This window comes from Malus sylvestris, chromosome 13, assembly GCF_916048215.2.
Source record: "Malus sylvestris chromosome 13, drMalSylv7.2, whole genome shotgun sequence".
NCBI classification, from domain to species: Eukaryota; Viridiplantae; Streptophyta; class Magnoliopsida; order Rosales; family Rosaceae; genus Malus; species Malus sylvestris.
The window spans coordinates 12,002,165-12,027,007 of record NC_062272.1 but is presented as its reverse complement, the minus strand read 5'-3'; the positions used below and the strand labels follow the sequence as shown (position 1 = coordinate 12,027,007).

Below are 24,843 nucleotides of genomic sequence, written 5' to 3'. Positions count from 1 at the left end.
CGGCATCTTCGTCCGCGCCCCACGCTGATGTAGGGAGTCTGATCGACAAAGGGTATTCTCGACGATGGCAGATCAAGAACTCATCATCAGAAAGGTCATCAAGAGCGAAAAAGTATCTGCACACTTCTTCGGCTTAGTGAGGGGGGATTGGCCGAAAAGCCAGCTGAGGGCCGAGCGCTTCCTTAGGTGAGAAATCGGCAATTGTTGGCCGAAGAGGAGCAAAGTAGACCTGCAGCCAAAGTTGGAAAACCCAGAGGGGACCATTCTGCTGCGGATCGACCTTATTTAGGGTCGTTTCGGCCAAACAGCGTAGAAGATAGGCGAGAATGGCCGGGCTGAGTGCTAGAGTGTGACCGCTAGCTAGGGCTTCGGCCACTGGCATATTCTTGACCAGACGCTTGTTAGATTTGGTACAACAGATAAATTTGTTGTACCAATAGAAGAGGAAAGCCTCGTGTTCTCCTTCTCGCAGAGCTTCTTCTCCTCGGCCGGCAAAATAGAGATAGAGGGTGTTATAGTTGAAGAAGTTCTTGGGAAGCTTGTGAACCTCTTATTTTGAGGGTATTTGGCCTTCACTGCTTAGCGTCTCAAGGGCCCGTTTGTCGAAAAGTGCCTTCAAGTTAAGGTTCGACGGGTACCCAGAGAGGGCAGCAGTGAGATCAAGGATGGTGGGGCCAATGGGGCCGAGAGGAAGGACCATGGTGTTGGTGGCCGAACACCAGAAGCATAAGGCCGCTAGAAGGAGCTCATTGTCCAGGATGACCTCCATGGACGAGAGGTGAATGGCGTCGTAAATGCCGAGGACTTTCCATTTCTCGCCGAAGAGCTTTTCCATTCGTACAACCCAGGCTGCCCAGGTTGTAGTGGTCGAGGGCCAAGAGCCTTGAGGCCTTGCCACATCCCACTTCAACCATTCAAACCCTTGTAGCAAGGGTGACAGGCAGTGCTTCTGGAGAAGCCCAGTGATGGTTGATGGTACTGCAGCTTTAAAGAGAGGACCCAAGTTGATGAGGGGTGCTCATGTCACTTTCGAACCGTATGGTTTTGATCGAACTTCGATCGATAATTTTCTGACATGGGTCGCATTCCTTGGAAAACTTAGAGATAAAGGAAGCCATTGCAAAGGGATGCGAGACGAAATGAGCTTTTCTGGGTTAGGAGATTTGAAGACGAAGATCCGGAAGGAATGAGTGCACTAGAGAGCGATGGCAAGAATTTCAGAAAATTTGAAAGCGTAAAGTACAAATGAGAGAATTTCGGTATTTATAGAACGGTGGAAGGAAGGGCAATCGTTCAAAATTCAAAATGAAGGGTAAAATCGACCGAGAAATTCGCTAATCATTATGAACATTTAGAAAATCCAGTTGAGAAGACCGAGGGTTTCGTGTTTCGGGGGACGCACGATTGCGTATGGTGGCGAGATTTATGGTGAAAGATGTTTTGGCGTCTGCACGATGTTGAATGATTCATAGATCGAGGCGGCATGGTTGTGTTCAACAACAAGGTCATGATGATATGACGGTTCAGGGAGCCGCACGCTTTAAACGTCATTATTGGGGATTAGCCGTATAAAAGGATGCCACGTGGTGTATTGGTTAGCAGGATCAAGATCGTGCAATCATGCTCAATAAATGTGCCTCGGAAATAAGAGTATGTGGATTTTGAGTTTTAATTTCGCTTCTTCAAGGCCAGAGCTCGACCAGAGGATTCAGGCCGAGAACCTCAGAAGCGAGGGGGCAATGTTTGGGCCTAAAATATTAGTTTGGGCTGAGTATAGAATTATTCTCGACCCAGCATTTAGTTCTGGACCGGTTAAGTCGTGGGTTTCCAAACCTCGGTCGGTTAAACCATGCCGCAAAACGAGTCGAATCCTGGTGCAATGAGGAGTCTCGACAAGATTAATAAACCGGAAGTGAATCCGGCTTAATAAAGGACTAGGTTCACAATTATGGTGAAAATAGGACTGGTCGAGTTGGTATTTGATCAGGAGAAGAAGTCTTAATCCGGGTAGGGTTTTAACTCGACCTTGAAGGTATCCGGTGCTATAAATAGAGGAGGTTGTACATCATTCAAGGCCTCTCCAATTCAACACACAACTGCCCTGCGCAAACTCTCTCAACAACTTTGAGATTTTTATTTTCTCTTTTCGCTGACACATCTTCCGTTGGTATCAACAGCACTGTGTAAGCAACCGGTGATATCTTAAGTCGGCATAGATAGCTCTGTCGCCGTAGAATCAGCCGATCTCGCAGCATCTTCCGTTGGCATCAACAGCACTGCGGCGAGGACGGTTGGTTACCTATCCAAGTCTCGGTCGAGAAGGATTTCTGAATCCTTATTGATTGAGGTCATCTCATTAGCCTTCTCGGCGAAGTGAGGTGTTACAGTTTACTGAGCTCGGCGCATTGCACGCCGAGTTATTTTATGATTGGATACTCTCAAGTGGGATTTAGAGTTCAGCATTCAGACGGCCGAACCACGTTCACTATTAAGACTTATATTCGCTTTAAGTATTTGTGCCCTTACACTTTGGTGTCGATTCGGTGTGAGTTTACTCTGATGAATAACATCACTGTGACCAAATCCGACGATGACGATTCGTGAACTTCGTAAGAATAGTAGCCTTGTCTTCAGGTTCGAAAACCCAAGAGGCCGAGACGTGTTCCTTCCTCGGTCGCAATCGCAAGACGCAGAAGTCAGCCGCGCACCCAACGCATCATCAACAAATTTACTCCTCGGTCGAGCTTGGCCGACGAGTTGGCACGCCCCGCATTCATCGAAGGACGTAGTTAGCTTATAGATTACTCGGCCTGCGCGCCACGTAGGCTTGGTAGTTTTTAGGGTCAACACTACATAAGGAGGAAGAAGAATACAGTTATACGCAAGGTCCCAGACTCCAGTGGAGCAGCACGATCATTTTTTTTCTCTATGGAACAATCACATCGTGCGTTTTCGTTCTCTTTTCTCACGCTGTAGGATTCTTTTTTTTCTGGCACTTTTTGTGTCGCACAATGTGGCTTCAGCTTTTTTTTTTTTTCTTTGTTCTTCTTTTTTGAACAAACATATTATCTACACAGGGTTGAGAAGTGAACTAAACCCCACAATGAGTTAACCATATGAATAATGTGGTTCAAGTTTGCTTTTGGTGATAATCGAACTTAATACATCTCACTAACAAATAAAGAAGAATATCATTATACCGTAATACTAAGGAACACATTTTTTTTTTCTTATTTAGTTTTTTTTTTTCTGTTAGTATCTAAAATATAAAGGAAAAAGATCATCTCCGGTTCCCTTCCTCTTAATCTACTAAATCAGGGAATTCGTGCCATTGAAAATTGATCAAAAAATAAAATGTTTATTTTCTTTTTACAGAAATACCCTTAGAATTACGAGGACATAAATCTTATTCTTTCAAGACGGCGTTTTTGTATGCTGCACCGTATATTATACCAACTGATCATGAGATTTGTGTGTAGTCTTTCTCCCTACTTGTACTGCCTTTCTCTCCGCTTATTATTGCATTATCCAAATTATGATTTGTAAACATGTCATGATCAAACAGCCCACCGACATTTAAGGTTGTCTTTTATGTCGAAGTTAAATATTTGCATCTTCTTCCTTTTCTTGTATGATTAACCATGAATTAATTGGTGTTGTTAGTTAATATATAGTTGATATCGATTGTATGATCATCAAGAAAATCCAAGTGTATTCACTATTATTCTACCTGTTGGAAATGACGATAATATTGAGTTTGATTTTGGACAATTATGCATTTATGCATTGATTCTATAAATTATATTTGTGGCTTTCTTTGACTTAATACATTTATGCATTTTTATTTTATATTTTATGCATGTAATTAATTTTTTTTTAACAAACGATATTATCTACACTAAGGGAATAAGGTAGGCTTAGCAATAATGTGGTCGAAATTCGCTTTTGGCGAAAATTGAACCTAAGACCTCTCACTTATAAGTGAAGAAGAATATTACTCGACTGTAATACTAAATAGCATATTTTATGCATGCAATTGAAAATTATATTTCATTTTCATTTCACATGGAAAACCTCCATTGTAAACTTCAAATTTTGTCCTAAATCCTTTACATATAGGGGGTTACTGTACACGTACCCTCCATCCCAAATTTATAAATACTACCCTCCGGTGATAAAATTTTCTCACATCAACATCAATCATCCTCTTTGCTTCCTTCTTTCATTCTTAATTTCCTTGCTCATTTTCTAAGCTCTTAAAAGTCATCATCATGGGTGTTTTCACATACGAAACCGAATACACCTCAGTCATCCCCCCTGCTAGGTTGTTCAATGCCCTTTTTCTTGATATTGACAACCTTATCCCGAAGATTGCTCCACAAGCAATCAAAACTGTTGAAATTCTTGAGGGGGATGGCGGTGTTGGAACCATCAAGAAAGTTAGTTTTGGTGAAGGTTTGTTTAATTTTCATCATCTTCTCCATTGACTTGTTAATTTTATCTATTTAATATATATATCAAAAACACTAGCTAGTATCTTAATTTCTAATTTATTTTTCCATTTGACAGGGAGTGAATACAACTATATAAAGCACAAGGTTGAGGGAATTGACAAAGATAACTTTGTGTATAGCTACAGTTTGATTGAAGGAGATGTCATTTCTGACAAACTTGAGAAAATCTCTTATGAGATTAAGTTGGTGGCATTTGGCACTGGTTCTAGTATCAAGAACATCAGCCACTACCACACTAAAGGAGATGTTGAGATCAAAGAAGAACATGTTAAGGCTGGCAAAGACAAGGCCCTTGGTCTATTCAAGCTTATTGAGAGCCACCTTCTGGCCAATCCTGATGCCTACAACTAAAACCATCTATTTGGCAACAAACTTGTGTCTTGTTTTCTCTGTTTATTCAAGTGTGTGGTTTTCAAATTTTCATCATTCCAAAGCAATTCTCTGACTTGCACTTCGGATATGATTAAAGAGCAATACTGTATTTAATTTTAATCTAAATAAATAATACATATACTACTTATATGTAAATTATTCGATGATATTTAGCCTTTGGAGTAGCTAGACTCTGCGATTAGTCTTTAATCAAGTAAAAGGTGTGCGAGTATTTGAATTTACGTGAATTGACAATTAATAAAATCAAGAAAAATTACAGAAAGCAATAATTAATAAAAAATGAGAAAACAAGTAATTTTTAAAAATAAACATAAGTAAAAGAAAAAAGGACAGATAGCCTTCGACATTTCCACCGTTATGCATTTACCAGTACAAATTAGTTTACTAAGACGTTGACTGTGAAGGAAGTTGATACGAGGAGTAGCTAACTCATCCTTCTGCTGGATGAGCATTTGCAATGCGAGAGATGTGTAATCTCGGGGTTTGCGATGGCTAATTGGGAATGAAAAATGGGTAAAATTATGGGAAGACCCCTGAATTTCCCTCCCATCATCCATGTTTCGGATTTTCTCCCCAAGGCCGGCTAATTGTAGTCTGAAATTTGTAGCAGATTGGATTGAGCCCGTGTCCAAAACATGGAGGGTGGATCTTCTCAATTCTTTCCTTTCCCCGGTGGAGGTTGACCTTATTCGCTCTATTCCTCTGAGTCTACGTGATGTGGCTGATCAGTTCATTCGGCACCATGAGAAAAAGGCCATTTTTTCGGTGAAAACGGCGTACCACGTCACGAGGGAATGGGTTCGGCTGAGTGCTCAACATGGTTCATCTTCTTCATCCCCATATCCTTTTTCCGAATTGTGGTCCGAAGTTTGGCACGCAAATGTTACCCCAAAGGTGCGTGTCTCCTTTTGGCGTTTGTGCACTGAATCTCTCCCCACAAGGAGAAATTTGGGCTTGAAACATATTACGACGGATCTATTGTGCGTACTATGCAACTCCTTTGTGGAGTAAGTGTCCCACCTTATTAAGGATTGTCACTATGCTCGATGTGCTTGGTTGTTCTCCCCTCTTGGGCCCTTACCAACCTCCAGGATTCACCGTCCTTCAAAGCTTGGGTGTTGGACCTTCTTTCTAACCTACCCCCTTAAATATGTTGGAAGTCTTCATGATGATTTGCTGGGATATTTGGAACTCCCGCAACAACAAGCTTTGGAATGACCGCTGTGATTCTCCAGATTTAATGGTGACTAAGGTCCACTCATGGTGGCAACAATTTGTGTCGGAAAACACCCCCTTGCTCAGGCCCCTGGCCAAAATCCTGGTCCTCCCAAATGGACAACGCCACCCTCAAGGCGTTTGAAACTCAATTTTGATGGTGCTTGGCGTGGGGAAAACCTTTTGGGGGGGTGTGGGTATCATTGTAAGAGACGATACTGGGATTTTTCGTGGCGGCTGCTTGCCTGAATTTTCCAAATGTGTCATCCCCTCTCCATGCGCACGGAAGCCTTGGCAGCTAGGGAGTGTGTGGTTTGGGCGGTGACAAGGGGTTTTAAAAATCTAGTAATCGAAGGTGATTCTCTTCAGATTCTGAGAGCACTAGCAAATGATTTCCTAACTGTTCATCAATCAGGCATTTAGTGGAAGATACAAAGGCTTTTCTTCCCACAATCACTAAATATTTGTGTTCCCATATTCGTCACCAAGCCAACGGTGTTGCCCATCAACTTGCTCAGTTTAGCTTGTCAATTGGAACCCATTGCGAATGGTTATTACCCCACCAAACTTTATTTTGGATCTTCTGGTCCAGGATTGCTTGTAAATGGTCTTTCTATCTGCTTGTAATCTTTGATGTACTACCTCTGAGCTGTTTGGGCTCCTATCAATGAATGCCATCGTTACTTAAAAATAAAAATAAAATAAAATAAACTTATTCTAAGCCCTTGCAAGGTTTGGTTTTTTACGGTTATAAGATTTTGTCCTACCATTATAGCACACTTATTCGCATCTGGCGAATTTTAAAGTCTAACACATGGGCAATACAAATTAAGCATGGGGCACATGTGTGGCCGTTAGGCTTTACATGTGAAACAACTTGCTCTAATATCATTAAAAAAGTTTAGATTTTACCATAAAACTAATTGACAATATAAAAAGTAGCTCAACTTCTTGTAACCATAACAAAATTTGGTCCAATCACCGATACAAGACTTTACCTTCGTATTCTCACCCACCAAATTGTTGAACTAATTATTCAGTCAAAATCTCCTTGCTTCCCTTCTGCCTACAATGCCTTTACAATGAGCTTTTTGCAGTAGTAGCCAACTGTTGATTCCTTATTGCGAGTCTTTTTAGGACTACGGACCTTCCTTTGTTGTCCGGTAAACTTCGCACATGAAAGGTTCATTTTATACTTCATAGTGACTTTATTGAATTAGAGGGAAATGGTCTATGGACTCGTGTAAGTCATGTGCATATATTTGATGAATTGTGAGTTGAACTTGTACGATCCATATTTGATAAAATTAGCGAATTGGTTTGATGAACTTGTACGATCCTAACATATATGGCGTGAGGCACACTAATTTAAAAATCAGAAATCAAATAAGCTAAGAAAATTCGAATGCAAGAAGCAAGAACCGCGGATGGAGGTGAGTCATGCCACATAAGGATGAGGAAAGACAAGCTCTTAAAATCGTCATCATGGGTGTGTTAACTCATGGGGTTATTTATGGTATGAATTACCAAATGGTTTACAAGGAAAACGAAATCAGAGATTTCCTTTCATCACTTTACGCTATATGTGGTAGAGATTCAAATGTTATTCAATTATTATGATTTGCGGGTAATTGAAATGTCGCTTCTCATGTGTTCAGTAAACTAAAGTAGTTAGGAAAGTGGAACATAACATTAGCAAATACAAACTTGCATTAAGAAAGACTTGTAGGAATAATCAGGTCCATTAATTTTGAGTTTATTGCAAATGAAAGGAAATACAACATTCACTCTTCAATCAAAACCTTCAATTACGTACTAGCCAAACATGTTTTGGAAGGGAAGAAAATATATAAAACGGATTAAAACCACACTAATATTTGACGGCAAAGATGACACGAGACTGAATAACACATGAATGCAGCAGCAGACAATGTTTAGTTGTAGGCATCCTGGTGCTCCAAGAGGTAGTTCTCAATCAACTTGAAGAGGTGGGAGGCCTTCTCTTTGCCAACCTTAACATGCTCTTCCTTGATCTCAACATCTCCCTTGGTGTGATAGTGGCTGGTGCTCTTGATGATGCAACCGCTGCCGGAAGCCACCAACTTAGTCTCGTAACAGATTTTCTCAATTGTTTCGGAGATAGCATCTCCCTCAATCACATTGTACTTATACACAAAGTTGTCCTTGTCAACTCCATCGATTCTGTGCTTGACATAGTTGTATGTGCTACCTTCACCGAAGTTGATCTTCTTAATGGTTCCAACTCCGCCATCTCCTTCAAGGATCTCAGTGCTCTTCACTGCCTGTGGTGCAATCTTGGGGATGAGGTTGTCAGCATCAAGAACAAAGGCATTGTACAACCTAGCGGGGGGGATGACGGAGGTGAACTCGGATTCGTATGTGAAAACACCCATGATTCTGAGATGTGTTTGTGAAATGGGAAAATAATCGACGAAGAGGAAGACTTAGAAAGAAAGATGATGTATTGGGAGATTTTGAGTTGTGAAGAAGTGAGGAGGATGTATTGGTATTTATAGGCTGAGGCAGAAGGTGGATCAAAAGGTTTACGCAAGCTCCTAATTGTTTAATGGGTTTTATTCATCATGGACGTGGGAACCATTACTTTTGTACAAGGAAATTTTGTAATGTAATCAAGGAAAGGACAATCTGGAAATTGAATAAGAAATGGCCAATTACTCCACGAGGTGGACTAACCTCAATTTTTTCTTGTGCTTACCAATTAGTGCTTTAGAGATCACACACATCATTTTTTTAAAGATATATTTTTTTCTATTAAATGTTAGTGGTGTGTAGAAAATATTAAAAAATTAAATAGGTGTGAGAGAAGTAATTTGGGATGTGTAAATATAATCTTTCAAAATAAATTGGTGTTGAACTTGCATCCATATGTTCGAACCTAAGATCTCTTATGTACAAGTAAATAAGAATATCATTGCACCATAACACTAAGTAATTAGTGTTTTGGAGGTCATATTCCCTCCCAACTTAACACTTTGTGTCTTTCGCTGTTATATTTACTGGACTTTTCAATAATTCAATTTTTGTTGACATATTATTGGAGTATAATCATATTCTCTATTAAAACTTTTTGGACATTCACAACGAGCATAGTCACGGGCTGCAGACATAAGGGTGGAATTTTTTACTACATTACCATATTAACCGTATCATACCAAAGTTGTGCAAAAAAAATTGTACCATTGGTATGGTACGGTATTTGTACTGTACCATACATTTTGGTACGGTAATGATATTCAAAACTAATACCAATGGTATACCATACCGTACCACTACTATTAATATTATAATAATTATATCATTTATTTATTCATTTATATATAATTCGGTATTATTATCATTATATGTGCACTTTATATTTTTTTCCTAGTCATTTATCCAATCATCTCACCATCTAACCTCTACTTTCCCAATAAAAAAATCTAAGCTTTCTTGCGCTGCGACTCTTCATCTTTTCACTCATCTAGCCACCGACTTCATCTCTGTTGCTCCAGTTCCGTGACTCTCTCTCCAGAATCCATCTCATCTCCTCCTTCATCAAATTGAGATGTCTTTCTCCTTGGCTTCATCTATCAAGTTAATTTTATACAATTTTAAAGAATGTAGAGATGGAATTTAGGAATCATTGTACTATTTTTTTAGGGATATTGGGTTCTTTCAGCAATTCTTCCATCTATTTAATGAATCTCTATAAAATTCTCAAAATTAAATTAAAAAGTTCTAGAAACCCAAAGGGAGTGGCCAAAACATGTTTTGGCCTTGAATTAGGTTGGAAAAAAAATTCAAATTTTGGCCCAAAAGAATGGCCCAAAACAAATTGGTAATTACCATTACCATACTATGTCAACTGAACTATTTGGCATGCCGAAATTCAGTATACCAAAAGTTTAGCACGGTAATGGTAATAGATTTTGTCATACTAAAAATTTGGTATGATAATTAATACATGGATTTTGATACGGTAATCATACCAATACCATCCCTAAACATAAAAGGGCATCTGAAGAAGATAATAGAATAGGACTCTGTATTTGGATAATATTTGTTACAATTGAATATTCCAGTTTGGAGATGTGAAAAGCCAAATGACGGCCAATTAAAAGTCGACGCATTGCAGCCAATGTTGAATTGCAGGTCAAGTCATTCCTAAATTGAACTTCTGGAAGTGCATATACTGGTCGTGAGGCAGTAGGGACAACAATAGAATTGTACAGTACCAACTTGCATAAATTGGTTGATGATCTAGAGGCATAGCTGTTCACATCAGGTCAGACTCTCAATTGTTGTGGTCTATATATAGCACCTACAGCATTCCACTTCACTCCAAGTCAAAACCTGAATATTGTAGAAAAACAATTTTCTTCATATTTCCTTAGAACTCTTTGATCGTTTTCATAATGGCTAACCCTGATGCCTACAACTAAATTAAAACTTGTTCATATTTGTGGTTTGTGTTCAAGTGTTTTGTTTTGGCTTCGTTTTGATTTACAGGAAATATTAATATTTTTGTAATTCTCTTCAAGAAATATTAATGAAAGTCTTGGTTTCAATTTGTAACTTGCAAATGTTGGCATGAATTACGATCAGCACGAACCTTTCAAAATTACTTTGAACAAGTTGGCCTCCTCAAAGTTTTGAGCTTCTTGTGAATAAAGAAGAAGTAAAACATCAATTTGAATTCTCCTCCTCCATCTTTAGTCGGAGGTGTATAGGAAGAAGTATAATATCGGTCAGAAAGTTCTTCAATGAGCAATTTTAATGTGACGTCAAATACCCTTTTTAGTCAAAAGATAAGTTTTTTTTTTTATTTTTTTTTTACGTCTTGAAAGGAATAATTAAGTGACGGTGGGCCCAAACTTAAATTTGCATCAATTCTTTTGAGCAAACTACTTGTAAATCTTTTGAAAATATAAATAGTGAAAGACTGAAGTTCTGCCAAGAATAAGAACTTCAAGTTCTTTCACTATTTATGAAAAGGCTCGTGTAGGTTAAGAGATTTAATGTCCTTTCTTTTCTTCTTCTTTAGATTTAAGCTATCTCCAATGCATAAGAAAATTCATAGCCAAAAGTTATATTTGGCTGTAAATATAGCTAAATCATTTCTAATGCATTGAAAAAGTACTGTTATTTTTTATTGCAATATAAAGTCATGATATAACTTTAGAGTTAAGTGAGACCATTACCTTTAGTAGATGGAAAATACTAGAGATACCACATATTTGAACTACATTAGTGCATCATTTGGTGTGATAAATGAGAACAAACAAGCATGCATGTGTATAATGGAACTAAACTTGTGGCATAGAGTCGATTATATAACGTACAAATACTAACTCGATTGGTTGTTTATCAATATTCAGGCTCATTCGAACAAGCCGGCTATAAATATTATGTCAAATTTTCAGAAACATTAATGTGACGATATTTTAAGGGGTGTGATATCCACACACCCCATTTTACTTCTCACACACCTTTTTAATTTTCAACCGTCGGATCGGATGAATTGAAAAAGATCAACGGACAGAAATTATTAAGGGGTGTGTGAGAAGTAAAATGAGATGTATGAATAGCACACCCCTATTTTAAACTAATCATGCGATCCCATTTGAATAAAACACTTGGGAACGAGTAACATTGTAGTTTCATGGCAGTCCTTATGTTGATCAAAGAGTTCAGATATGTAGATATGTAGTGAATCAAAAAGGGAACTTAGGTTTATTCTAGTCCATAAGGATATTATTGAGTCAGTAGTCAACAGACTTAGCACACCAGCTCTGCTGTAATATTCCGATCAAGTGTTAGAACATTTTCTATTAAAAAAATTTCCACATTATTAATTAGCACACCAGCTAGTTGTATTAAGTTGGAATTTACAAAATCAACTTCTAGAGGTGCCTTTCTTTGACTAAAATGTTCAAATTGGAAACAACCAATGGGAAACTAAATACTGTCCAAATTTCTCTATCAGTAGGGGTCCACATTACACTACATCCCCTCACCAATAACCTATAAATACCACCTCCATATCTTCCACCATCAAATACCTTCATTATCAATTTCTCTTTTCTTCCTTCACATTTCATTCTTATTTTGATCAGTTTCTAAGCTCTCACTCATCATCATGGGTGTCTTCACATATGAAACTGAATTCGCTTCAGTCTGCGCTCCTGCTAGGTTGTACAATGCTCTTGTTCTTGATGCTGACAACCTCATCCCAAAGATTGCTCCACAAGCAGTTAAAACTGCTGAAATTCTTGAGGGAGATGGAGGTGTTGGAACCATCAAGAAGATTAGCTTTGGTGAAGGAAGTGAATACAGCTATGTGAAGCACAAGGTTGATGGAATTGACAAAGATAACTTTGTCTACAATTACAGTTTGATTGAAGCAGATGTCATTTCTGACAAGATTGAGAAGATCTCTTATGAGACTAAGTTGGTGGCTTCCGGCAGCGGTTCCATCATCAAGAGCACCAGCCATTACCACACTAAGGGAGATGTTGAGATCAAAGAAGAGCATGTTAAGGCTGGGAAAGAAAGGGCCCATGGTTTGTTCAAGCTCATTGAGAACTACCTTGTGGCCAACCCTGATGCCTATAACTAAAACCATCAATCTAAATATGATTCTGCATGTTAAGAGTAGGGGAAACAAATTTTGTATCCTCTCCTCTCTTTTTTTCTATTTATTCAGCGGTGTGGCTTTCCATTTTTTATTTGCTCATACAGAAGCAGTTTTGGTTTGCAATTTGGAGTTATGATTCAAGTAAGATTGTATTTGATTTTAATCTCAATAAATGAAACAACATTCGATTACTTTTATACAGAGAACAATGATCTAATTCTTTTTAGGTAGTTTATGATTGAATATCATAATTCATAGATGTTCGGGTTATATTGGGTTTGAATGGTTGCGGGCCAAACAAGTTAGAAAATGGGCTTAGCAGTGGGCACCCCAACATAGTTGGTTCCAGGCTCGAAGCAGAACATGCCGAAAATTTGGCTTGGCCCGAGAAATGGAACACCCATGCTGTTAGCTTTGCAGTGAAAAAAGGAGGCCCTAAGTTTCCTCCCGTGATATGAGTTACCACCCTTGATCGCTGATTCTAACCCAAACATCTGACTGCATTACTATTGAAATTGCATTATACATCCAAAATAGCCCTAAGAAGACATGATCACATTGTCTAACCAATTCTTTCTTGATATGTTTCTCAAAAAATCCGATTCATGCGGATTCTTCCCCCAACTAAAGAAGAGATCTTGGCGGAATTGGCGCATATGAAATTGAGCACAATTTTGCATAGCCCACCTTTTTTCTCGAGAAGAGATGGGAAACATGCTCAATTTCATTTTATTGAATAGTTGACCCATCTCCTTGTTGTTTGAAGAAACCGTCCGCTTCAATTGGTATTTTTTTCACAAAAAACAAACATGACATAGCAAATCCAATCTTTCACTAAGATTTTGAAAAGCAGTTGTCATCTACAACAAGGTGGGGCGTGGAGCAAACCCTGCAACATGTAACATGAGATGAGTTTGGTAACTCACTTATAGTATAAGAGACATAGGACTAAAGAGAAAGCCAAAAAATGATCCTTTGTGTATAATTTTGTATAATCTCGAATGTTATCAGTTTGGAGCTTGAGCCGAGAAGAAGGCAGCCAAGCAGCAGCAGGAGCCCAGCAAAGCTGGGTGGACCCGAGTGAGGTGTCAACCAGCAGCCCTGGCAGGGAGAAGAAGCCCAAACAAGTGGACTTGAGCTCAGTGTGCGTAGCAAGCACATGGGGCTGCAAGGTGCCGTTTTGCAGCATAGGCCGAAGAGCAGGCTCGATTCGGCGCAGTGGCACGATGCAGCTTCAAGCCGTGGCTCAACTGCGATTTTCTCTTCTTCGTTTTTTGTGATTTAGGTTTGTAAAACCCTAGTTCGTGTTTCTATTTTTTTTTCTTTGACTCACACAATTCAACATAACAATGTAGCATGTTATAACATAACTTGTATATTTAAAATTTGGGCATATCAATTTGTGTGCATGAACATGCTATATATATTGAACAGTATATGCAATATACAATATGTAAAATAGGGTCTTTTAGAGATAAGGATTAAATGAGGTGATTTTGCTACTATTTACAATATGTAAAATATGGGCTTTATTTTAATGCACCAAACATGTCACTTATAACAAAACCACATATTTTACTACTATTTACAACAATGCCATATTCATTGTTTGCAACGTAACCTCCACCATCAAAGTTTTGAAAATGTAACCGTAGATTCACTATCACCCATAAAACATAACATCCATCTTCATTTTCTACAAGATATCATCTTTTTTGTCTATATTTTATAACCAGTTCCATTGCCATACTTTTGAAAGCTCTCATAATGATATTGTGTGGAGAGAATGCACTAATTTACAACCAAAAATTGTCTTGGCAGAAACATGATTACTGTCCAATGCATACCATGTGTTTATTGAAAGGCCTATGTGGGGAATTTCATTGTTTGGTTCTGTTGGTCGATTAGGTACGTTGGTTATGTTTTGTAAATAACAATTAGGTACTAGTTTACGTTTGAAGTTTCCGAAATTTTGATTATGTGATTTCAATTAGGTACGTTATATTGTTTAGGTCCCATATATTCAGTACGATCAATTTAGTACGATTCATATGTTTTATATTTTAGGTCATTAGGCCTGGTATATTCGGTACGATCAATTTGGTATGATTTGTATTTTTTATATTTTAATTCATTAGGTCCGGTAGATTTGGTACGGTTTGTATTTTTCTTGTTTTAGTTTTGGTAAATTTGAGATGGTCAATTTTGAGTGGTTTGTAATTTTTATGTTTTAGTCCATTAGGTTCGATAATTTTGCATTATTGATTCGTTAGGCATCAAACATTAATTATGATTTGCAAAACCTAATGCTTTTCAATTTTTTTATTTTTATGTTTGAACCCTTAAAATCATGTACCTAAGAGTAATATAGGCAAACTAAAAATACAATAAATGTCACTTAGTATTATGGTCTAGTGTTGTTCATCTTCACTTGTAAGTGAGAGGTCTTAGGTTCAATTTTCGCTCAAATGCGAATTTAAACCATATTATTTCTAACCCATGGGCGTATTTATGGTATGAATTACAAAATGGTTTACAAGGAAAACGAAATCAGGGTTTTCATTTCATCACTTTAGGCTATTATGAGGGAGAGATTCAAATGTTATTCAATTATTATGAGTTGCTGGTAATTGAAATGTCGCTTCTCATATGTTAAGTAAAGTAAAGTAGTTAGGAAACTGGAACTTAACATTAGTAGCTACAAATTTGCATTAAAAAAATAAAAAATAAAATAAAAACCTTGCAGGAATAATCAAATCCATTAATTTTTAGTTTAAATACAACATTCACTCTGCAATCAAAACCTTCAATCACGTACAAGCCAAACACTGTTTTAGAAGGGGAAAAATATATATAAAAAACGGATTAAAACCACACCAATATTTGATGGAAAAGATGACACGAGATTGAATAACACATTAATGCAGCAGCAGACAATGTTTAGTTGTAGGCATCCTGGTGCTCCAAGAGGTAGTTCTCAATCAGCTTGAAGAGGTGGGAGGCCTTCTCTTTGCCAGCCTTAACATGCTCTTCCTTGATCTCAACATCTCCCTTGGTGTGATAGTGGCTAGTGCTCTTGATGACGCAACCGCTGCCGGAAGCCACCAACTTAGTCTCGTAACAAATTTTCTCAATTGTTTCGGAGATAGCATCTCCCTCAATCACACTGTATTTATACACAAAGTTGTCCTTGTCAACTCCATCGATTCTGTGCTTGACATAGTTGTATGTGCTACCTTCACCGAAGTTGATCTTCTTAATGGTTCCAACTCCGCCATCTCCTTCAAGGATCTCAGTGCTCTTCACTGCATGTGGTGCAATCTTGGGGATGAGGTTGTCAGCATCAAGAACAAAGGCATTGTACAACCTAGCGGGGGGGATGACGGAGGTGAACTCGGATTTGTATGTGAAAACTCCCATGATTCTGAGATGTGTTTGTGAAGTGGGAAAATAACCGACGAAGAGGAAGACTAAGAAAGAAAGATGATGTATTGGGAGATTTTGAGTTGTGAAGAAGTGAGGAGGATGTATTGGTATTTATAGGCTGAGGGCAGAAGGTGGATCAAAAGGTATACGCAAGCTCCTAATTGTTTAATGGGTTTTATTCATCGTGGACGTGGGAACCATTACTTTTGTACAAGGAAAATTTGTAATGTAATCAAGAAAAGACCATCTGGAAATTGAATAAGAAATGGCCAATTACTCCATGAGGTGGACTAACCACAATTTTTTCTTGTGCTTACCAATTAGTGCTCTAGAGATCACACATCATTTTTTTTAAAACAAAGATATATTTTTATATTAAGGGATGTGGAAGATAAATTGATATTAAACTTGTCATCCACACGTGTAAATCTAAAATTTTTTATTTACAAGTAAAAAGAAATACCATTAGATATTTAGAAGTCATATTCTCTTACAACTTAAAACTTTGTGTGCCTTGCGCTGTTATATTTACGGGAAATTTTAATACTTTTTGTTACGTATTGTTGGAGCATTTCTAATCATCCTCTCTATTAATACTTCATATACATTCACAACGGGCATAGTCACGGGTTGCAGACATATGGGCATCTGAAGAAGATAATAGAGTAGGACTGTGTATTTGGATAATATTTGTTACAATCAAATAGGAAACTGTTATTAGTACTTCTAAAATCTCATAATACACTCATATAAGTGCAATTTTCTTACTAATTATAAAAAGTTTGAAGTGAAAAATGAGATTTTTGGAGTGCCAATAACAATTCCCAGAATATTCCAATTTGGATGTGAAAAGCCAATGAAAAATAACGGCCAATCAAAAGCCGACGCATTGCAGCCAATGTTGAATTGCAGGTCAAGTCATTCCTAAATTGAACTTCTGGAAGTGCTTATACTAGTCGCAAGGCAGTACGGACAACAATAGAAATGTACAGTACCAACTTGCATAAACTGGTTGATACAAGCATAGCTATTCACATCAGCATTCCCTTTCACTCCAAGTCAAAACCTGAATATTGTAGATCAACAATTTTCTTCATATTTCCTTAGAACTCTTTGATCGTTTCCATAATGGCTAATCCTGATTCCTACAACTAAATTAAACTTGTTCATATTTGTGGTTTGTGTTCCAAATGTTTTGTTTTGGCTTCGTTTTGATTTATAAAAAAATAGTAATAAGACGTTTCAGTTGGAATAAAATTAAAAGATATTAATATTTTGTTATACTCTTCATGAAATATAATGAAAGTCTTGGTTCCGACCTGTAACTTGCAAATGGCACGAATTATGATCCACATGAACCTTTCAGAAATACTTTGAACAAGTTGTCCTCCTTAAAGTTTTGAGCTTCTTTTGAACAAAAAGAAAAAAAAAAACGTCAGTAAATTTGAATTCTCCTCCCTTGGGGCATCTTTAGTCGGAGGTGTATACGGAGATGTATAATATTGATCGAAAAATTCTTCAATGAGCAAATTTAAAGCCACGTCAAATACCATTTTAGTCAAAAGATAAGTTTATTTCTTTTTGGGTTTTTATCACAAATGGTCCATGAAATTGACCTACACTATCAAGATGGTTCCTAAAATTGAAAATCGATGAATGTAGCCCTTGTTCCGCCACAATTCTTTTGTTACGTGCTTATGTGAGTTTAATAATTAATAAAAAAAATTGTCTGAATACTTGTTTGCACAATAGAATTTTTTTTATATTATTTTTTTATAATAGGACCTACTCCGAAGAGTGATCTATTCCATAAATTCTCAAAGGCACAAGACTTAACCAAGGCCTAAGAGGGGGTTTGGAAATAGTTTTCAACCAACAATAGACGCACCTTGGTTATAACCTCATTATCTCAAGGCAAACCTCACCATTCTTTGAGTCACCAGACCACCAGGAAAGCGCCGAATAAGCTCTCCAAGATTAAGGTTGTGAGGAAGTTGATCGCCTAAATGTTAACAGTGATGTCCTAGAAGTCATTGCCAATCAGCCAAGCCGTCATCAAAGGTGATCTCGATCCAGGTTCAATTCGGTGAAGGGTGTCGAAGTGCGTAAAGATAAGTGGAGGTAGAGGAATGTGGACTGAGATCGGAGATGATTGCAAGATTGGATTTTTGGGTTCACAACTTTTTATTACTATTAAATTATTAAACCTATTTATATATATATTTTTTAATTTAATTAGACTTATGTGATTCATTTATGTGTCACATTAGCATATAACAAAATTTTTGACAGAATTGTGATGTAAGGACTACATGGGACACTTAAGGGACTACATTGATCGATTTTCAATTTCAGAGACCATTTTGAGGTTGCAGGTCAATTTTAGGGACCATTTTGATGTCACGGGTCAATTTCAAGGACCATTTATGAGAAGAAAAAAAGACTTATGGGACCCATTTATGTACTACATCAACACTTAACAGAATTTTTAATAGAATTATGATGGAAAGACCACATTGATTTGCAATACCTATTTTCATGAACTATATTAATTGATTTTCAATTTCAAAAATAATTTGCCATAAAAACCCTTTCTTTATTATATCTTGAAAAGGGATAATCAAGTGATGGTGAGCCCAAATTTAAATTTGTATCTATTCTTCAGAGTAAAACTACATGTAAATCTTTTCAAAATATAAATAGTGAAATAACTTAAAGTTTTACTATAAAACTAATTACTAATAGTATAATATTTGGATACTAACCGGGGAGTGTCCAATTTACTCGCTCTCTTAAGTGGCCCAACAAGATACAAACATGTGTCAATTTAAAATAATCTGATATACACACTATTTCTATAACCAAACATCTGACTCCATTTCTCTCATAGCTCTGTCATTCTTTCCTCTTCCATGATTGTTCATCTTCGAACCGACGCCGTTGTCGAAGAGAACGATTTTAGGTGGCGTCGCGAGAGAAAAGAGACTTTGGGGGTGGGCTTGTTGGAGAAGAATGAGGTTAGGATTTGGGCTCACTTGAGAAGAAATGAGTCGGGTTGGCTTCGCCGGGGAAAAGATATGATGTCTTTTTTTCCTCCTCCTTTAGATTTAAGCTATCTCCTATGCATCAGAAAATTCAGTCAAAAGTCATATAATTTCTAATGCATTGAAAGAGTACTGTTACTTTTTACTGCTATATGAAATCCATATATACCTGTAGAGTTAAAAGTGAGATCATTACCTTTAGTAGATGGAAAATATTAGAGAGACCACATATTTGACTACATTAATGTATCATCTGATGTGACAAATGAGAACAAACAAGCATGCATGTGTACAATGGAACTAAATTCGTGGCATAGAGTCGATTAAATAACGTACAAAAATTAACTCGACTGGTTGCTTATCACTATTCAGGCTCATTCAAACAACCGCTCAAATATTATGTCAAAGCTTAAAAACATTAATGTGACGATGTTCGCATTAAAACGCTAGGGAACGAGTAACATTGTAGTTTCATAGGAGTCCTTATGCTGATCAAAGAGTTCAGATAAGTAATGAATGAAAAAGGCAACTTAGATTTATTCGAGTCCATAAAGATATTATTGAATTAGTAGACAGCAGACCTAGCACACCAGCTCTGCTGTAATATTAAGTTGGAATATACAAAATAACCTTCTAGAGGTGCCTATCTTTGACTAAAATGTTCACATTGGAAACAACCACCAATGGGAAACTAAATACTGTCCAAATTTCTCTATCCATAGGGGTCCATATTACACAACAGCCCCTCACCAATAACCTATAAATACCACCTCCATATCTTCCACCATCAAATACCTTCCTTATCAATTTCTCTTTTCTTCCTTCACATATCATTCTTACTTTGATTATTTTCTAAGCTCTCAATCATCACCATGGGTGTCTTCACATATGAAACTGAATTCGCCTCAGTCTGCGCTCCTGCTAGGTTGTACAATGCTCTTGTTCTTGATGCTGACAACCTCATCCCAAAGATTGCTCCACAAGCAGTTAAAACTGCTGAAATTCTTGAGGGAGATGGAGGTGTTGGAACCATCAAGAAGATTAGCTTTGGTGAAGGAAGTGAATACAGCTATGTGAAGCACAAGGTTGATGGAATTGACAAAGATAACTTTGTCTACAACTACAGTTTGATTGAAGGAGATGTCATTTCTGACAAGATTGAGAAGATCTCTTATGAGACTAAGTTGGTAGCTTCCGGCAGCGGTTCCGTCATCAAGAGCACCAGCCACTACCACACTAAGGGAGATGTTGAGATCAAGGAAGAGCATGTTAAGGCTGGGAAAGAAAGAGCCCATGGTTTGTTCAAGCTTATTGAGAACTACCTTGTGGCCAACCCTGATGCCTATAACTAAAACCATCGATCTATATATGATTCTGCATGCTAAGCAGTATGGAAACAAATGTTGTGTCCTCTCCTTTTTTTTTATATTTATTCAGTGGTGTGGCTTTTGATTTTTTTCTTTTGCTCATATAGAAGCAATTTTTATTCGCAATTTGGAGTTATGATTCAAGTGTAATATTGTATTTGATTTTAATCTTAATAAATGAAACAGAATTCGATTACTTTTATACAGAGAACAATGATCTAATTCTTTTTACTTAGTTTATGATTGAATATCATATCAAATTCATAGATGTTCGGGTTATATTGGGTTTGAATGATTGCGGGCCAAATTAGTGAGAAATAGAGCTCAAAAATGAGCTTAGCCGTGGGCACCCCAACTTAGTCGGTTCCAGGCTGGAAGCAGAACAGGCCGAAAATTTGGCCTGGCCGGAGAAATGAAACACCCATGCTGCTGGCTTTGCAGTTAAAAAAGGGGGCCCTGCGCGGGCCTTGAGCCGAGAAGAAGGCAGCCCAGCAGGAGCAGAAGCCCAGCATAGCTGGGTTGACCCGAGCGAGGTGTCAGAAGCAGGCCTGGCAGGGAGAAGAAGCCCAAAAAAACTGGATTTAGGTTCAGTGCGTGTAGCAAGCCCATGGGGCTGCAGGGTGCCGTTTTGGAGCATAGGCTAGAGTGCAGGCTCGGCTCGACGGAGTTGCACGGATGGTGCATATTCAAGCCACGGCTCAGCTGCGATTTTCTCTTTTTTTATGTTTTTTGAGGAAATTATAACAATGGTCTTTCATCTTTAATATAATTGCAGTAGTGGTTTATCAACTAAAAATTCATAACCACTAGTCCCTTAACTTATCAAAACATACAACTATGGTCATTTTCATCTTCGTTAGAACTTTTGTAAAAAATGAGTCAAGTGATATGCACGTAAGGCTGAATCAAGAGGCAAATATGTAAAATCAAATGAGAAAAATTGTAGTAACAGTCCCTTAACTTCAACTGAATTGGAGAAATGATACATACTTCAACCTAATTGAAACAGTAGTCCCTCAACTTCAATCTAATTATAGCAATAGTCCTTATAACTCATTTTAATGGAATTATGATGGAGTTGATGAAAATGACCATAACTGTATTTTTTGATGAGTTAAGGGACCAATGGTTATGGATTTTAGTTGATGAACCATTACTCCAATTGAATTAAAGTTGATGAACCCTTCCTACAATTTTCTCATTTTTTTCTTCGATTTAGGTTTTTAAAACCCTAGTTCGTGTTTCTATTTTTTTTTTTTTTGTTTGTTTTCCTTTGACTCACACAATTCAACATAACAATGTAGCCACTGGCGAAGCTACAGAGGGACTGGGAGGGGCGGCCGCCCCTCTCCTCCCCGGAAATTAAGCCCAAGAGCGTGGTTCCGCCCCTCTGGTGTCGTCGGAATTAATGGATGCACGGTGCACCTGCACTGCAGATCGGTTTCTGGGCTTGAGTTTCTACTGCTGCTGTGCATCAGCTTTTGTTATTCTTTTTTTTCAAAGGGTACCACTTGTCTGTCCGTGCCTTCCATTATTGATTAAAAAATAATCAATTGAATAAAAAATAAATAAAAGTTTTAAAGGGTACCACTCTGTCCCGTGCCTTCCATGCAAATCACTCATCACTTTTGAAAGCTAATCCTTTAATTCAATTATTCAAATCACTCCATTATTCAAATCACTCAATTATTCAAATCACTCCATTATTCAGAAGGCCCGTGTGTGCTCCCCCAAAATCCCAGCAACAGTTCTCAGCGCCCTCCTCCCTCCGTTCCGTTGTCCCATATTTCCCCTTCAAGCCAAGCCAGCTGCCACTGCTGCCACTGCCAGCCTCTAGCAGCCAACTGTTGGTTGGTTTTCCACTTCTCTCTCAATCTTAGGTAAATTTTTTAACTTTCTAATTTGTATTATCCCTAACTCTAATTGATTAATTAATACGAAATTTTAGTTAATTAATATAGAATCATAGAGTAATACACTAATTAATTATTGATTTTTGCGTATAAATATGAATCCTATGAATGATTATTGATGAATGAAAATTATGAAAATATTGTCTAGAGTAAAAATTGAATTCTTGATTATTGATTAATTGAATTGTTGGTTTAATTAGTTAATACTCATATTGACTATAGTATAGTTTACTCTAAGATTAAGAGTCTAAAACTTTTTTCTTTTCTTTTCCATATACAGTTACATAATGGAACGATACTATAAGAAACAGTGCTTAAATCCTCATTCAAATATTCCGGCTAGTCCTTCTTCGAATATTCCGAGTAGTCCTCCTTCGAATATTCCAAATATTCCTTCTTCTAGTATTCTGGGAATTACAAACTTTTGATTTTGTGTTTCACCTTTTTTTTATGAGACTCATATTGGGAATTACAAATGAGTTATCACAAGCATTACAAAAGAAAGATCAAGATATTGTGAATGCGATGACATTAGTGGAAGTATGCAAGCAAAGACTACAATCCTTGAGAGATGATGACTTTGGGGACTTGCTTGATGATGTACAAAAGTTTTGTCAAGAGCATGATATTGTCGTTCCTAACATGGAGGATTTGCGTTTTGTACCCGGAAAATCAAGGCGTAAAGCTCCAAGACTCACAAACTTCCATTACTATCGTGTAGACCTCTATTTTCAAGTCCTTGATACGCAATTAAAGGAATTGAATGATCGCTTCAATGAGGTAAACACCGAATTGCTTCTTTGTATGGCATGTTTGAGTCCGGTGAATAATTTTGCATCTTTTGACAAAGCAAAAATTGTTCGTCTAGCCCAACTTTATCCTCAAGATTTTGATTGTATGGACCTCATGAATCTTCCAATTCAACTTGACAATTACATTCACGATATGAAGATGCATAGTGAGTTTTCATCATTAAGAGGAATTGGTGATCTTGCAAAGGAGTTGGTGAAGACCGGAAGGTTTGCAAGCTATATGTTAGTGTATAAGCTTCTTACATTGACTTTGGTGTTACCAGTTGCAACTGCTTCGGTGGAGAGAGCTTTTTCTGCTATGAAGATTGTGAAAACACCATTGCGTAACAAAATGGGAGATCAATGGTTGAGTGATAGCATGCTTGTTTACATTGAGAGAGATGTATTTGCTTTTATTGATAATGAGCCTATTATGCGGCGTTTTCATGATATGAAACCTCGTCGGCAACAATTGTAATTTGTTTGTATTGATAAATTATAGAAGACATTACTATATAAAGGATTTGGTTCTTGCTATTCTTTTGAACCTTGCACTCTTTTAACTTCGCCCCTCCCCTCTTCAATTCCTAGCTTCGCCACTGAATGTAGCATATTATAACATAACTTGCATATTCGAAATTTGGACATATCAATTGTGTGTGCATGAACATGCTATATATATTGAACAGTATATGCAATATACAATATGTAAAATAAGGCTTTTAGAGATAAGGGCTTTAATGAGATGATATTACTAATATTTACAATATGGATGGAAAATATGGGTTTTATTTTAATGCAACGTAGCATGTGATGGAGAATATGGGTTTTATTTTAATGCAACGTAGCATGTTACTTATAACAAAACCACAGATTTTACTGTTATTTACAAGAATGCCATATTCATTGTTTGCAATGTAACCTCCACCATCAAAGTTTTTAAAAATGTAACGATTGTGGAGCAAAAAATAATCACAATGTGACATGTGGATTTTTTAGTAAAAGAGGACCAAATTACCCTTGAGGCACACCGTGATTCCTACACCCGAGTAGCTAAAAAATGCTCCAAAAAGGTAACAATTCAATATTCATCTCATCAAATCCCATAACCTCCAAAATATTTATTCCAAAATTATATTAATTGGTTAATTAATAGATTAATTACCCAATTAATCCATTAAACATCAATTAAAACATCCAAATAACCACAACATATATCCCACTCAATTCCAAAACTAATGATTGACCGGCCACCCCCTTTCTCCCTAGCTTTTCACACTTTTTTCCATTTTATTACCCTATTTACACAACTATTCAATTTTGTAACCTCCTATTTATTTCTTTTATACTTAATTAGCCAATAAATTGGCTAATTAAGCCAAAACTATAACCACCAAAACCCATTAGTGGCAGGCCACACCTTTGGAAAATTGGGCAAAGCCTAACCCTATAAATAGACACTCATTCTCACCAAAAAGCTATTCCAACACTTTTGCAAAAATCCCAAAATTTCCTAAACACT

The 24,843-nt window shown here is 37.3% G+C and overlaps 5 protein-coding genes across 5 annotated transcripts; 3 read left to right on the top strand and 2 right to left on the bottom strand.

Annotated features, from left to right (window-relative positions):
* The first annotated feature begins 4,207 nt into the window (after positions 1-4,207).
* LOC126595597 (major strawberry allergen Fra a 1-3-like) lies at positions 4,208-5,042 on the top strand. Its single transcript, XM_050261881.1, has 2 exons — positions 4,208-4,455; positions 4,570-5,042. The coding sequence occupies exons 1-2, from the start codon at positions 4,272-4,274 to the stop codon at positions 4,863-4,865; spliced, it is 480 nt and encodes a 159-aa protein (XP_050117838.1). The 5' UTR covers positions 4,208-4,271; the 3' UTR covers positions 4,866-5,042.
* A 2,803-nt stretch (positions 5,043-7,845) lies between these two features.
* Positions 7,846-8,643, bottom strand: LOC126595595 (major strawberry allergen Fra a 1-3-like). Its single transcript, XM_050261879.1, has one exon. The coding sequence runs from the start codon at positions 8,534-8,536 to the stop codon at positions 8,057-8,059; it is 480 nt and encodes a 159-aa protein (XP_050117836.1). The 5' UTR covers positions 8,537-8,643; the 3' UTR covers positions 7,846-8,056.
* A 3,542-nt stretch (positions 8,644-12,185) lies between these two features.
* Positions 12,186-12,971, top strand: LOC126595598 (major strawberry allergen Fra a 1-3-like). The gene has a single exon (XM_050261882.1). The coding sequence runs from the start codon at positions 12,283-12,285 to the stop codon at positions 12,760-12,762; it is 480 nt and encodes a 159-aa protein (XP_050117839.1). The 5' UTR covers positions 12,186-12,282; the 3' UTR covers positions 12,763-12,971.
* Positions 12,972-15,520: 2,549 nt separating this feature from the next.
* On the bottom strand, positions 15,521-16,306 carry LOC126595603 (major strawberry allergen Fra a 1-3-like). The gene has a single exon (XM_050261886.1). It carries the CDS (start codon positions 16,198-16,200, stop codon positions 15,721-15,723), a length of 480 nt encoding a protein of 159 aa, XP_050117843.1. The 5' UTR covers positions 16,201-16,306; the 3' UTR covers positions 15,521-15,720.
* Positions 16,307-20,024: 3,718 nt separating this feature from the next.
* LOC126595602 (major strawberry allergen Fra a 1-3-like) lies at positions 20,025-20,813 on the top strand. Its single transcript, XM_050261885.1, has one exon. It carries the CDS (start codon positions 20,123-20,125, stop codon positions 20,600-20,602), a length of 480 nt encoding a protein of 159 aa, XP_050117842.1. The 5' UTR covers positions 20,025-20,122; the 3' UTR covers positions 20,603-20,813.
* Positions 20,814-24,843: the final 4,030 nt, after the last annotated feature.